Source organism: Mangifera indica, chromosome 10, assembly GCF_011075055.1.
Source record: "Mangifera indica cultivar Alphonso chromosome 10, CATAS_Mindica_2.1, whole genome shotgun sequence".
Taxonomy (NCBI): Eukaryota; Viridiplantae; Streptophyta; class Magnoliopsida; order Sapindales; family Anacardiaceae; genus Mangifera; species Mangifera indica.
In genome coordinates, this window is record NC_058146.1 from 7,079,521 (window position 1) to 7,094,210 (window position 14,690).

At 29.6% G+C, this 14,690-nt stretch overlaps 1 protein-coding gene across 1 annotated transcript; it reads right to left on the reverse strand.

Moving 5' to 3' along the window:
• Positions 1-864: 864 nt before the first annotated feature.
• LOC123227293 (probable carboxylesterase 15) lies at positions 865-4,995 on the reverse strand. The gene is made up of 2 exons (XM_044652035.1): positions 4,232-4,995; positions 865-1,469 (listed from the first exon to the last, which is right to left on the reverse strand). Exons 1-2 carry the CDS (start codon positions 4,930-4,932, stop codon positions 1,160-1,162), a joined length of 1,011 nt encoding a protein of 336 aa, XP_044507970.1. The 5' UTR covers positions 4,933-4,995; the 3' UTR covers positions 865-1,159.
• Between the last annotated feature and the right edge of the window lie 9,695 nt (positions 4,996-14,690).

Below are 14,690 nucleotides of genomic sequence, written 5' to 3' on the forward strand. Positions count from 1 at the left end.
TCTTCGACTATCGACAATCTCTACGAAACTCTCTAACCCATCTTTGGCCATCACCTTGATTTAGATTGGTCGTTGTCCAAACCGTTTGGATGTGTCTAATTCAAACGAATCCAGACCAAGATGATGGTCAAAGATAGGTTAGAGAGTTTCATGGAAGTTGTTGATGGCTGGAGATATAACCAGAGATAAGTGAAAAGAAAACCTTAGGGTTTGGGGCCAAAAGTGAGGGGGAGGGAATGCGATGTTTTAAAATTAGAAACTTTAACTAAGAGTGAAATTATTAATTTTTAAAACTAAAGAGTGAAAATATAATGAATTATAATTTTTTAAATATTATTATCAAAATAACAATTTTACCTCTAATCCTAACTAAAAATTTTAATAAAAATTAATTTATAAGTAAAATTTTAAATTTTTAAAAAATTAACGGATACCAATTCCATATTAACTTATATATTAAATAAAAAATATTTAATTATATGATAATATATTAACAACGTGTCCAGAAATATGTGGATTGTTTCATTTTATAATTTCAGCAGCCTGGGCTAGTGGTGTCTAATCCATCATCATTATTGGAGTGAATTTCTGCCTTAATACATTGCACTTTAGAAATAAATTAATAACACAAATTTAAATTAAATTTAAACCAAACTGCCCTAAAATTATAATTCCACAGCAGAACACAGCCATCCAAAATCCCAAAAATAGACTTTAATTTCTTATAATGAAACTAATTAAGCATTATTTCTCAAGCTTAAATATGTGAGATTTTGGAAGAATGAGTTGCTGAGATATTTCAGAGATATGTAAAGCCACTTTCCCACAAGCTCTTTGATATATTATCTTCATATTTTCTTGAGCTGCTGTTGAAACTCTTTTATAAATATGTGAAGCCACTTTCACACGATCTCTTTTATACAGCACTACTGCACTCTTAATCCACCGCACAATACTTTAACTTTGATACACAATTAAACACTTCAAAATCCCTTAAATCAAACTTAATTTTGCATAAGTTTCATAACCAAGCAACTAATTATGCATGCATGAAGCCATTATTTATCAAGCCTAATTAAGTTTGGCACTACACACACCATCTTTAATGGAAACCATCCTTCACAGTCTGCGTCTATCAAAGAAAACCCTAACTAGCCAATTAAGTTGAATTTTCTGAAATGAACTTCTTCAGGATTTCCACAAATTTATTAGCAGGTTCTGAGTAGGGATCGTTAGTGAAGAAGCCATGCTCCTCTCCTTCAAACTCAACGTATTCAATTTTCTTCCCCATTTCCTTTAGCCTTTTAGCATAATCCTGGGCTCTATCTTTCAGCAATTCATACTCACCAGCAACCACCAAAATAGGGTCAAGTTTCTGAGCTTCAAGGCTAGGGCTCCAGGGGCCAAATGGGTTGGCACAAGGATGGTCTCTACTTGTTTCTCCATGTGGTAAACATAACCTCCAAAACCTGAAAAATAAATAATAATAATAATGAAATTAATTAGTTGGTGGGCAAAAGTGCCAAGAAACTTTGGGAAACAAAATGATGAACAAGTGCTCCACAAATGAGTGAAACTTTTCATCAAGAGTTTTCGTATAGAAAGTTTCTAGTATTGGATATAACTTAAAATTTTGAAAAGACAGTTTCTTTTTCTGATGGAAGACAAAGGAGAAGATAATTTATATTGGATGATGCACAATCTCATGATTTTAATTAGGTTGCTGGGGATAAGTCATATTATTATGGATTTGGCACTATCTTTGAATTAGAATTAATAATAAAGATGATTATACTTTTGGATTGTCGAGATAATGATGTCCTAAGGTCATGTATCAGGAACTAACAATAGAGGGTAAGCTAAGAATCATATAATTTAAAACAGGAAAGAAGTAGATGAAAGATCAAACATAAACACAAATATTAAAACATTATTAAAGCAAAATTTCAATTAAATTAATGAAAAATAAATTTTGAACAGGGTCACCTCTCCCCACATTGTTAATATATACAAAATATATCTTAGGAGGTACAATTTTCTATAATGTATATCTTATGTTATTTTAATATGACAGGATTATAACTACAATTTAGGGTTCAAACATCCAATAAAATAATATTATCTTATCTTAAACGAAGAATTTATATATGTAATATGATTTTTATATAGAAAAACATAGCCTGTTAAAATGGAAAGAGAACTACAGAAGAGTTATATTATAACTTAATGTTGCATTTAAGATTATTTATATAAAACTTTAAACAAATTGATGCACAAATAGTAGAATATAATATAATTTTCACCTCTTCCATTAGTTTAATTAAGATTTAATTATAGATATAAATCAATCAATTAATACCGTAGTGAGCATAAAAAGGGGAATATAAAAGTGGACATTGATTTTACAAAAGGTTCACAAACGTGGCTGATTTTGGTTCATGAAAGAAGGGACGATTGAAGATCATCCAAGTGGTATAATTTAATTCCACATGGTTGATTCTATACATATCTTTATGCCTTACAGCCAATTTGGCCTATTAATAATTGATGACCAATTAAAGCACATTAAACATGAGAAATATGGCTTTTTCATAAACTTTTATGGTGGATTCTACGGCGGCTTCCTGCTTGGCCATTTTTTTTTAAATCATTGGGATGCTGTTCATATTTATTAAATGGATATATCTTAAATATGATGGTAGTCTCATAATCATTATATTAAATAAATTAAAATTTTATAAATATAACAAAAATTTTAATTTAAATCTTTATCATAAAAATTTCAATATTTCATCAATTTTATTATTCTCAATTCAATTTTACTTGTCTATTAATTAATATTATCTCATATAAATCTTAATTTTAAATACATCCATTAATCTTAACTTTATAATATATATATATATCTACTAATGTATAATATTTCTCTAAATCAAATATTAATGCTCTTGAAAATTCTCTTTAAAAATATTTAAGATAACATATGCAATATTGAGTTGATTGCCACTATTGGTGACAAGAGCAAGCATGCAAAAAATCCAATAAATTAATTGTAGACACTATACACTAACTTTTTGCTGATAAGAACTTGCACGTTAGATGTTTAATTTTATAAGTGGTCAAATTAAACTTTCTTATGATAGCATTGACATGACATCAACCATATCAATTATATATTTTTCCAACTTTATTTTGAGTCAAGCTATTAACATAAATCAAAGTTATCTATTCCAAAGAATAACTTGAATTGAAAAACTCTAGGGTTTATAAAATATAAAGGGATCCTCTCCTAAATGATACATGCTTGCATGGTTAATATAATTTTATTTCTTCTATACCTTGTTACATGCAAATTATGTAATAACTCTGACTATCTAAGCCAGAAAATGAATTGGAAAATACAATGATCTATATATCAAAATATTTATAATGTTGCTGGTGATTAGTGGAGTCATAGGTTATGAAAGTGGTCACATATCTTGCTGGCTAGTGGGAGAAATTAACTTTATGTATTAACCCAAAAACTTAAATAAATAATTTGATCCCTTTTGTGAATTTGATGGCAATCAAACAACTGAAATGTGTGTGAAGCCAAACGAAGTTTTATTTAATTTGTGAAGAAGATTAATTCAGTGAACATATATATGACTCATAAGTAGTCTTATCAAAATATTTAATCTGAATCCATAGAATATTCATGTCTATATCATATCCAAATTCAAAAAAAATAAAGAGATGTAACACATACATTATAAATTATAACCTTCAAAAACTTATATATTATAACATGTGGGTCATTTTACTTTATACACACACACACATATATATATAATTTCATTTGATGGATATATAGAAAATGCAATATATCCAAAATCTCATCCTAAATTTGACAAGCAAATTGATATAAACATAGTCATATAGGAAAAACTAAATAAAAGAAAGAATGATAAGCAATCTATTTTATGAGTATTCTATGTGAATATATTTTTTAGTATACGATTACATATACAGATGATATATTATCATATAATTGATATTATTTTATTTTTAATTTAAAATCATTTAATCACATAATAATACTCACAACTGTATAGATAATTTTATATATCATACAGGCATCCTGAAAATAAAATGAGAGTTTGCAAATAGAATACTTAAAAGTTTAAAGCTCCCATTTTAAGTTTTAAAACAAGAATTTGGTAGCAATAGAGAGTGAAGAACAAGAACTTACATGTCAAGTAAATCCAGATTCAGAACAGTCTCACTGGGTCCATTTTCAGACTTGGTTCTCTCAATCCCACCGAAAAAGGGTGCCAGCAGCACATAACCTCGGACCCGGAGCGGATCCAACCCATTCGAACCGGACGGGATCCGAACTGCCAAGTCTTGCGCGATATTTCCCCCCGAAGAATCGCCAACAACAAAAACTCGGTCAAAGTCAACCTCGCTAATTTTGAACCATGCTGCATCGCCGCCACACTCATTATCCTCTCCACTCAAGCCCATAGCCTTCCTTTGCAGCCATTTCATGGCGCTGAAAGCGTCCTCCATGGCCGCCGGAAGCCGTTTTTCCGGCGCCAGTCGGTAGTCTATGGAAACCACAAGTGCTTTTAGAGTAGAAGCTAAACGAATACAAGGATTGTGTGAGGTTGACCAAGAAAATGAACCAACACAAAACCCTCCACCATGAATGAAAAACATAACAGGAAATTTAGGGTTTGGATTTTCTGAAATGGGTTTGTAAATACGAAGATGGAGTTTATTTATCCGGTCGTATAAATAATCTTTGTATTGTACGGATTGGTCTTGAACGTAAGAGCTTTTAAACTTGGTGTCATTGGACCTCAAAACGGTGCCGTTACTGTAGAGTTTTACAGCTCCCATGCAGTCTTCTATCACATAAGGTTTAGGGTCATCAGGGAAAATACCCATTGGTGGTGTGGTTGAGGGGGAGAGGTTATGGTTGCCTTGTGAGGAAGGTGATGGAGATATATACATATATATATTTATAGGGGAGGAGGGGGGGGGGGGGGGGGAGAGTCTGAATATTTCAAACAGTGAGGGTTGGATGTAATTTCACACGAATGCATGTTATGGAAGATGGCGATGGCACTAGCATACATGTGTTGATGGTCATTGGGTCTATCTTATCGTTCTGAATATGGACCATAGATGATAAGCATAATTGGCGGCCAGGTTAATGTTGAAATAATAATATTAAATATGGGAAAGGTTAAAATATTTGGTTTGCTTAACCACGGTTATGCAATTCGATTTAGGGATATTATAATTCAGAGAACCTTTTTTTTAATTATTATTTTAATTTAAAAAAAGAAAAAGAAAAAAGGATAGAAATTAGAGATACCTTAATGAATAGATGCTTTCCAAAAAATATCATGAAAAATTGACACTTCATTAAAAACTAATGTTTGTTTAGCGATGAAATTTAGTTTGTTATTTATAAAAAAAAATATCAACATATAAATGAAGTGATGATTTGTTACCTGACATAATAGGATATAGACGGTACAGTTTGAAATTTTTTGAAATCAAACTGAAAAAATAGTTTAAAAATTTTTTAAATCAAATCAAATTATTTTATATTTCAAACCAAACTGAAAAAATATGATTTAATCTAATTTAAATTATAGTTTGAATATATTAAAATTATTCACTTTTAAATATATATTATTTAATAAATTAATTAAAATATAGTTTTGTAGAATGTAATATAGCACACACACACACATACATACATACATACATACATATACACACACATATGTAATAAAAATGATAAAATAAATATAGAAAAACAAATTATACACCTAATTACTTATTGAAAAACAATAAAACTATATGTGCCCATTTTTGGTACACAATTTGTATATATATATGAGGTGTTATCATGTGATTGGATGTTTCTTTATCATATGATGACACATGTTTTAAAATCACCTAATTACATGATGACACATCATTGTATACATAAATTGTGTACCAAAAATAGGTACACATAGCATTGCTTGTTGAAAAATTATATCAAATATAGTATATATATGTATTTTTTAAAAAATACGATTTACGATTTGATTTGATTTAAAAATCGCTCAAACTATAACCTAAATTGAGAATTGTTTTTCAAAAATTTATTAATCCAAATTAAACTATTTTACAAATTAAACCAAACTAAGTCGTAATTTTTAAGCGATTCGATTCAATTTTATGGTTTAAACAGAATTATACACACCTTTATGACATAATATACATAAAGCTAGAATGACACATCACTTGTGATGATAAATTTTTGAAAAATCTTTTGAGATGTATGACATCACTATAAAGTGTCGTATGAATGAAGATTTATCCCAAAAAAAAAATAAAAAAAGTGTCGTAAGAAGAATAATAATCCTTTTAACAAATTAAAAGTTAAGTAAACCATAAACTCAATTTATATGTTGAATAATGTAAGTAAATGATATAGCATTTCATGTCTCATCATTCATCATTCATAATTCAATTGATGTTACCACTCACATAAGGAGTATAAGCTAAGATGAAGATATAGTTCACCGTTACTTTATGGCTCAAAATTGTTTTGATTATTGGTCACAATTTAAGTTGTAAGGTCAACAAGCCTGAAGGATTGCTACAGTTTGGATAACTTGTTTTGCATAATCCCACCATTTTTTGAGTGGGGAGATTAAGGCCATGATAAATTTAAGGCCAAATTACTATTTCCTACCCAAAGATTGGTGAAACAATAATGCTCACTTTTTCAGTTTGAAAAATGTAACATCTCATCCGTCATTTATATCTATTTGTGAATTTTGTTATGTGAAAAGGTAAAAGAATTATTTTAACACAAATTAAAAACATTCATTAAAAAAATATTTCAAAAATATAATTTTATTATATCCACAATATTATGTATTTATTCTTCTCCATTTTCTCATTTTTCCTATTAATGTCTCTTTTCTTCTCTAACTCATTTTTTTTTCAATGCATGTAAATCTCTCTCTTCCTCTTTTGGCTTCTACTCAATTCCTCTCTTCCTACTCTTCTTTTATTCATTTCCTTCCAATAAATATCAGTTTATCTCTTATTCTTTTCTCTCTCATTCATTTCTTTTCAATAGATGAATCTATCTCTTTTTCTTTTTTCTCACTCATTATTTTTAATATATGTCAATTTATCTCAGTTTATTATTTCTTTTTTTCATTCAATTCTTTTTAATAAATATCAGTTCTTCTCTTCATCTTCTTGGTTTTGGATTGGTGTAGAGATAGTTAAGTCCTTTTAGCTCATCTTTGATGAACTCAATGTCCTCGAAGAATTTGTATAGGTTGATGCCACCAATAGACGGTGCTTTGGATATTTGGACAAAGTGGTGGCAATTATCAAGCGGTGCACCAATCCAAAACCAAGAAGTGAGAGAATGAACCTGAAAACATATTGTTCATATTTTAAATTTTAGGGTTCAGTGACAACTAAATTATTAAAAAAGAAAAATCAACCAACTTAAAATTTCATTTCCGTAAAAAGACAAGTCAATGAAGCTAAATTAAAATTTCTTTCTCTAGTAAAGACAGTTCGATGAAGTTGCACGAAGGAATCGAAGAGCTATTGTAATTTGTGTTGTTGTGAGTAGATAATGAAGGAGGATTAAGTAGTTTTTTTGTGGAAAGTTACTTTCAAATTTAAGGATTAAAATTTAATAAAATTACACACATATTAATATTTAAAATTTGTATTAAATGGTAAAGTTATTTTCATCATTATATTAACAAATGATGAAACAATAATTTACATTAAAATCAAACAAAATTTACTAATAAAAATTAATGACAAGGGAAAAATTAGAGTTTTCTAACTTTAAGGATATTAATTTGTTGTTTCACAGAACCTGACTTAAATTTCATTAGAAATTCCAACTAGCTACCAAATGTTATTGTGCACAATTTGGTTGTAAAAAAAAGTCCCAATGAGTCAAGATTAAAAAATGATTGGTCAAATTTTATTTGGAATACTAAATCATCTAATGGTGGTCATATTAGTGTAGGTATTAACATCATGTGGCTATGATTTTTTTTTCTTTTATAATTTATAAAAGAAGCTTTGTAGAGAGCGCAATTGATGGTGTTTCCGAGCTTTGCGATGGTTATTGGATGTAATTAACTAAGGATATTTACTATGCTTGAAATGGACCACAACCTCAATATATTGTAAGAAATTCTATTAATTATTTAACTAATTTTTGCATTAATAATTTAGTATTATTTGCTTATTCACAAGGGCTGACTTTATTCATTGAATTGAGTTCTAAAAATCCAATAGGTGACAATTCATAATGGAATATTGTAACGATCCCATTTGGAATAAAAATAAGTTAGATTTACTTACCAAAAAAAATAATAATAATAAGTTAGATTTTGGAATTATATCAATAGGAGGTATATTATATTTCATGAAACATTAGCCTTTTGGATAATGAAAGATTCTACTCATGATAAGTGAAATTAAAATAACTTGAGGCTTCATCCACTATGTTACCTCTCCAAACAAACCAAGGCTGTATCCAAGTAAGTAATTTCAAATGGAGCAGAACTGTCACGTGATTGAGAGTTTTTGCGTTACAAAAAACTGTCTAATGCCATATAATGCCCTATCAAATGCCTTCAAACATATTTACACATAATATGACCACATCTTTGTAAGTGTTATTGATGAGAGTTTTGTCATCAATTGATATACGTAACATTGAATTTTGCACAAAATAGACTACAATAATAGTGTTTGAAGTTTGTTAACGAACATTAATATACACTACATTGTACAGCAAACACAAGTAAAAAATTGGATACAATATAATTTTTTTAACATGTCATTCTATTGTTTGAGAGTCTATGTCTATGTTTATGATATATTAGCGGTAGAATAATGCTCCAACAGAGTTTTTGTGTATATAAATTACAAAAAAAAAAAAAATGTTTTGAAAATGACTTAATTGACGATGAATCCTACAGGGAATTGCTAGAGATTTTATAGGAATCTACTTACCTAACTTAAGATGAAGCTTATTTAATTCTAAGCATCATGTGTATGTTTTCTTATGTTCCTTATTATTCTTCCTCGTTTTCCCCCTTTCTCAGTAATCTTCTTTATTTAAAAGGTGAGAAAATGTTGTTACAATCGTATCGGTTATATTATAGATTCAAATAATAACTTCTAAATAAACTTTATTAAAGATATATAAGATCACAATCTCTAGGCAAAAGAGCCAACTAGTGGATTACACTTTCTAATATATTAGAGATATACAAGGTGGAAAGTTATTAATTTTCATCATGGGCAGATGATATAAAAAGATTGTCAACTAGTGGATTACATTCTCAAGGTAAAAGATATCTATTGTCTAGTTGAGACAAAAATTATTGCTTCTATAGATGATCATTTCTTGAGTAGATGTTTCAAGAATAGAAAATTATCGTATAACAATCGCCTCTAATTTTCAAAGTACAGGGAGGACTTTAAAAACTTCTTTGGCTATCAATTGAAATGAGTGTCACTTGGAGATTATGCGATCTTTGTGATAAGGACTTTTTAGTTGGTAAAATCATTGTTTCATACTCTTTGTGTTACAAACTGGTCACATCAATCCATTTCTCTACAAAATTTGATTTGACATATCATGTTTGCATCATAGGATGGCAAACACATGTCTTAGGATCATGTTAAATGATCACAATTGGTTCTTACTTTGCCTTTATTTAGCTATAAAATAAGAATAACTCAATTCAATTTCTCATATCATGGGTGTTTCTAAGTCTTCTGATATTCAAGATAGTTTACTTATGTCAGCCAATTGGAAGACTTGTTTGCACTGATTTGTAAGATGATAAATCATTGGAGAACTTGTCAGTCAATTAGAAAATTGTAAGTTTACACCACCCCAACTTTGTGTGGAACCTACTCAACACATATAGGTTGAATTATCCTTAAAGCTAGTTTACTCTTTATTGTTACACATGATGACTTAACCCATAGATTTGAATTAAATTTCAAATGCTACAGGTTGATGCCCATAGGGTAAAAAGTCATTTAAGTACATTAAATGTCCATCCTTAACCTGTTATCGTGAGTTATACTTCTAGCATGCTAGAAGACAATATTAACCTAATGTCAATTATCTTTTGACCATCCAACTTTTGTGCCTTAACCACCTAGATACAAAACACATTTTGTTTAGGTTATGTTTGTGAGAGAAACATGCATTTCACACTAAAGGACAAGACTTATACTCTTACATACCTAAATCAAATTTAAAGATTCTACATTTGACTACCTTCTTTGGAGAGGCTTCATGAGAACTTAGGTGGTTATGTAGGTATGACTTATAGGTCTAATAACCAATGTTGTCTCAACTATCAAGCCAATTATAACACCAACTCTTAAGGCATTAAACAAATGTTATACTCGACTAAGAATCTTTTATACATCTAAAGATGTTATCTATTGATTGTTGTTTTATACCTTAGGCTCAAAATAATATATTTGAACATTAAGCCACTTTAAAATGATGAGAGTCTGATCTTTGGGATTTGCAAATAAGGTTGTTTTTCCTAACAAGGCTAGTTAGAAGCTTTAGGTATCCAAGCAAACAAGATCATCTTGGAAAGAGACAAACTCTTTACATCAAAGATGGTATCCACAAGTCACCATTCTAGTCCATGAAGGTTATCGATTCCTAATTGTCTAGTCAATCGATTAAGGTGTTAACATAATGGGCATTGAGTGGATAATATCACCAAAATGGTGAATGTTTACTCACTATTTGTCATGATGACATTGTGACCTAGTGTTGTAGTGTAGATAAAACCCATTACTAGTAATTTTGAGAACTAAGGTTCTTTTGATGTGATTAGAGGGAGTAGAGTTCCTCATTTTATTGTTAGGAAGGTGTTTCATGGCATTTTGGTAGTGTTGCAAATTGCACCATAAGAGTTAATATTGCCAATTATCATCTTGTGGAACGAGCTATATATTCTTTGCTTAATGTCGTGAGTAATAAGGCTCATGCTGAAAAATGATGCATGAGGGAAGAAAACAACACACTTTTTGAGGTGCATGTTGGCTACACTTGTTAGGTTAAAATCCAAGTCTTGAGAGACACTTGTGCCATGAGTTTTGATTTCTTCAAGATGTACACCTTTTGTAGGCTACATTTGCATGTGTAAGGACATAAACATCTAAGATCCACCTTGACATCCTTTTATGGAAAAATTTGGAGGAGATGTTTTGCCTAAGGTTGATAGGCTACATTTGCAAATGATTACTTCTCGAGTAGATGCTTTGTGGGTGAGGGGCTATCATACAATAAGTGTCATGTCTGGTGGCACATAATTTGATTAAAACAAACATGTAAACAAATACAGTGTTGTAAGACTTACTAAACAATATCAAATATACCAAATTACTATTTCTTACCTGAACTTTGATGAAATAATATTTTCCATCCTTCAAGTTGGAAAAGTTCATTTGTCCATTGATCATCCACTTCCATTAATGAAAAAAGTTAAATGGAAGGACAAGAATGTCATTTTTTTTTCATTTTTTCTTCTTTCTTTCATCTTTGATGTATGGAATAACTTTTATCCATGAATCATATAGCTTAAAAGCCACTACAACATCAATTATAAGTTTACTTATTAGTAAGGGATTAAGGCAAAAAAGTGACGTTGAATGATTTCACCCCAAATTGATTATAGTATTGACAAAAAACCAGATTTTTTTATCAATGTTCTGGGTATAATATTGAAGGTTATCCATAAGTGGAGATGGAATATCCAATACACCTTTATGTTTTCAGTCATCAAAGGGTAGGATTCTTTTCATTGGGTAAAACTTCAAATAAAGGAGTGACTTGAGTTCCAATAATTTCATTGTGTTAAGTGGTACTTTTCCATCTATAACATTGAGATCCAACTCTACCTCCTTCAAGGAATTGTTGCAAAAACTTTGTCATAATCATATTTTTCTCTTTCACCACCATTCATTTGCCCAATTGTCCACATAAAGCATTGATTATGGCATTTGTCATTGCGAAATCACCCTAAAACCAAGCTATGATTGCGTTTTTTAATGAAAACATAAAACATCATGACAAATATTGTCATTTTAATAGGCCTTACGGTTAAAACTCAATCCAAATTAATATTTATAAAACACCTCCACTTTTTTTAATGAACTCTATTAATTTCTCAATTGAAGAATGAAATGGAAAAGAAAAAGAAATAGGGTATTTAAAAAAAAAAGAAAGAAAGAAAAATTGATGATTGACAAATTGTATTAAATATATAAAAAAGTTTTGTAATTTTATTAAAAATGAAAAACTAATAATATTCATTAAAACTAAACTACTTTCATTAATAAAAGTGGATAATGGGTGGACAAATGAAATTTCTAAAATTAAAGAGTAAGAAATTGGCGTTCCATCAGAGTTTAGGTGGGAAATAAGATTCAAACAACAAATATAATGTCATATTATTAATAATGTGTCAAAATTGTCATATGAATTGATTATAAAAAATTGTAGCATCACCTACGAATAAGGTTAAATGAATAATATCACCTAATAGAATAATTATTTAAATGACTAATGACAATTTCCCACCAAACTTTAATGACTATTTCCCATTTGAACTTTGATTAAATGATAATTTTTCACCTTTTACGTTGAAAAAGTCAAATTTCCCACCCTTCATTAACTTTTATTAATGAATTTTATTTAGTTTTTTTCAAAAATTACTATTTTACATTTTTATTGAAATTATATAACTGCCCTTAACATTGAATAAATTTCATTTTTTTATTAAAATTATAGAAATAACTTGAACTAATTAAAATTATACTTATAATATTTCTTCTTTTCCTTTTTTTTTTTTTTGTTTTTTTTTATTTCTCTCCCTTTCCCTCGACTCATCTTCACCACTAACACATTCTAACTCATCACCACCAACACATTCTCACCACACATACTAACAACATTTACTGAGGCTCTAACAATGTTTTGAAACTTAATTTTGTCTGCAATTAGGGTGGGAAAGTGTTAGTGGTGACTGGTGACTTAGTATTCTTAACACAAACCAAATAGTTAAATACTCACTGTCAAACATGTACTGGTAGCTCAATATTTTTCAAGGAACAACGGGACTAGTCATCATTAAAGCTTAGCAATGATTGTAATAGTGGCATTTGTAGTTGACGCAATGGTATTTGAAGTTGATGCGATGGTATTTGAATATTTTGTTATGGTTGTTGTGGTGATGTTTGTGGTTGTGGTAGTGGTGTTTGAATGAGATTTTGTTTTAGTTGTGACGATGGTGTTTGAATGAGAATTTGCTATGGTTGTGGCAAGGGTGCTTGTGGTTGAACAAAAACTCTTTTGCATTCATTGGGAAACCTATATCTATAAGGTAGTAGAAGTATAATTTTAAAATTTACAACATAGACATTCACCCATATATACCATAAGATCATAATGTTGGTGCATAATATGCATATCACTATCTAAAAGGATGTTTGGACAAACTTACTTTAGTTAATGGCTCCTTCAATTTTTACACGACATTGTGAAGTATCAACCGTTAGCCGTCTAGCATAAGACAACACCATAAAGTCAATATTGAACAACAAGAATAATAGAAGCAATCAAGCAAACTTAAACATCTCCCAAAACATTTTAGGATAAGTGTATTAGAAGTAGTGTATAAAATTTAGAAACAAAAGGTTTTAAATAACCGCATACAAGTTGTTTATATACACATGATGGAATGACCATTCTAGAAGGTTGAGCAGTCATTCTAAGAGTGGTCAATTGTGACAGTTATACATCAACTAGTCAAAGAATAGTTGTTTCATAGAGGCAACACCCATTATCGTGACATAATAATTTTTCATATTTAATGACATTAATAACCAAATAAAAACTAACAAATAAGGTTTGTTTGACTCGGAACGATCATACCATTGACTCGTCATCCTTATCCATTTGGATGACAGTTAACTCTTTTAGATGTTACTATCCTTTCGTTTTTAAGTTATATCAACTTGATCTTTGAAGTAAGATAAAATCTCACTTAGATCTAGTAATTATACAAAGCTCAAAACTATCATCCTAAAATCCAAATGTGATCCACTCTTTACAATCCTTGGCTTTTAAATCCAATAATCAACCTTTTTTATGTGTGACTTACAGGTTTCTCATCATGTTGATAGTGAATAGATTCATAACAAATTTATAATCTATCAACCATCCATTTACAAATCAATATTAGTCTCTAACAAGATATCATCACGATCCAGATAACTAAGGCAAGAACCTATCAATGATATGTTTACTATGTAATTGAATCCCTTTATCAATCGAGATCTTATTAAGGTTGAGGTGAGACACAAAAGTAATGTCTACCTCATATAAAATCTTGATTTATGTTATATCATTTGTGGTAACAACCAAATAGTATTAGAATGAGTAGAAACTCAATCTCACTATAATCATAGATTTGTATGGTCGTTCTTATTCATTAAGTGGCTTTGAGATATCTTCTCATACTTGAACGTGATAAATTTTTTATCAATCTATCATAGCCTTTGTACATTTCTCAACACAACTAATCATTATCGTTCTT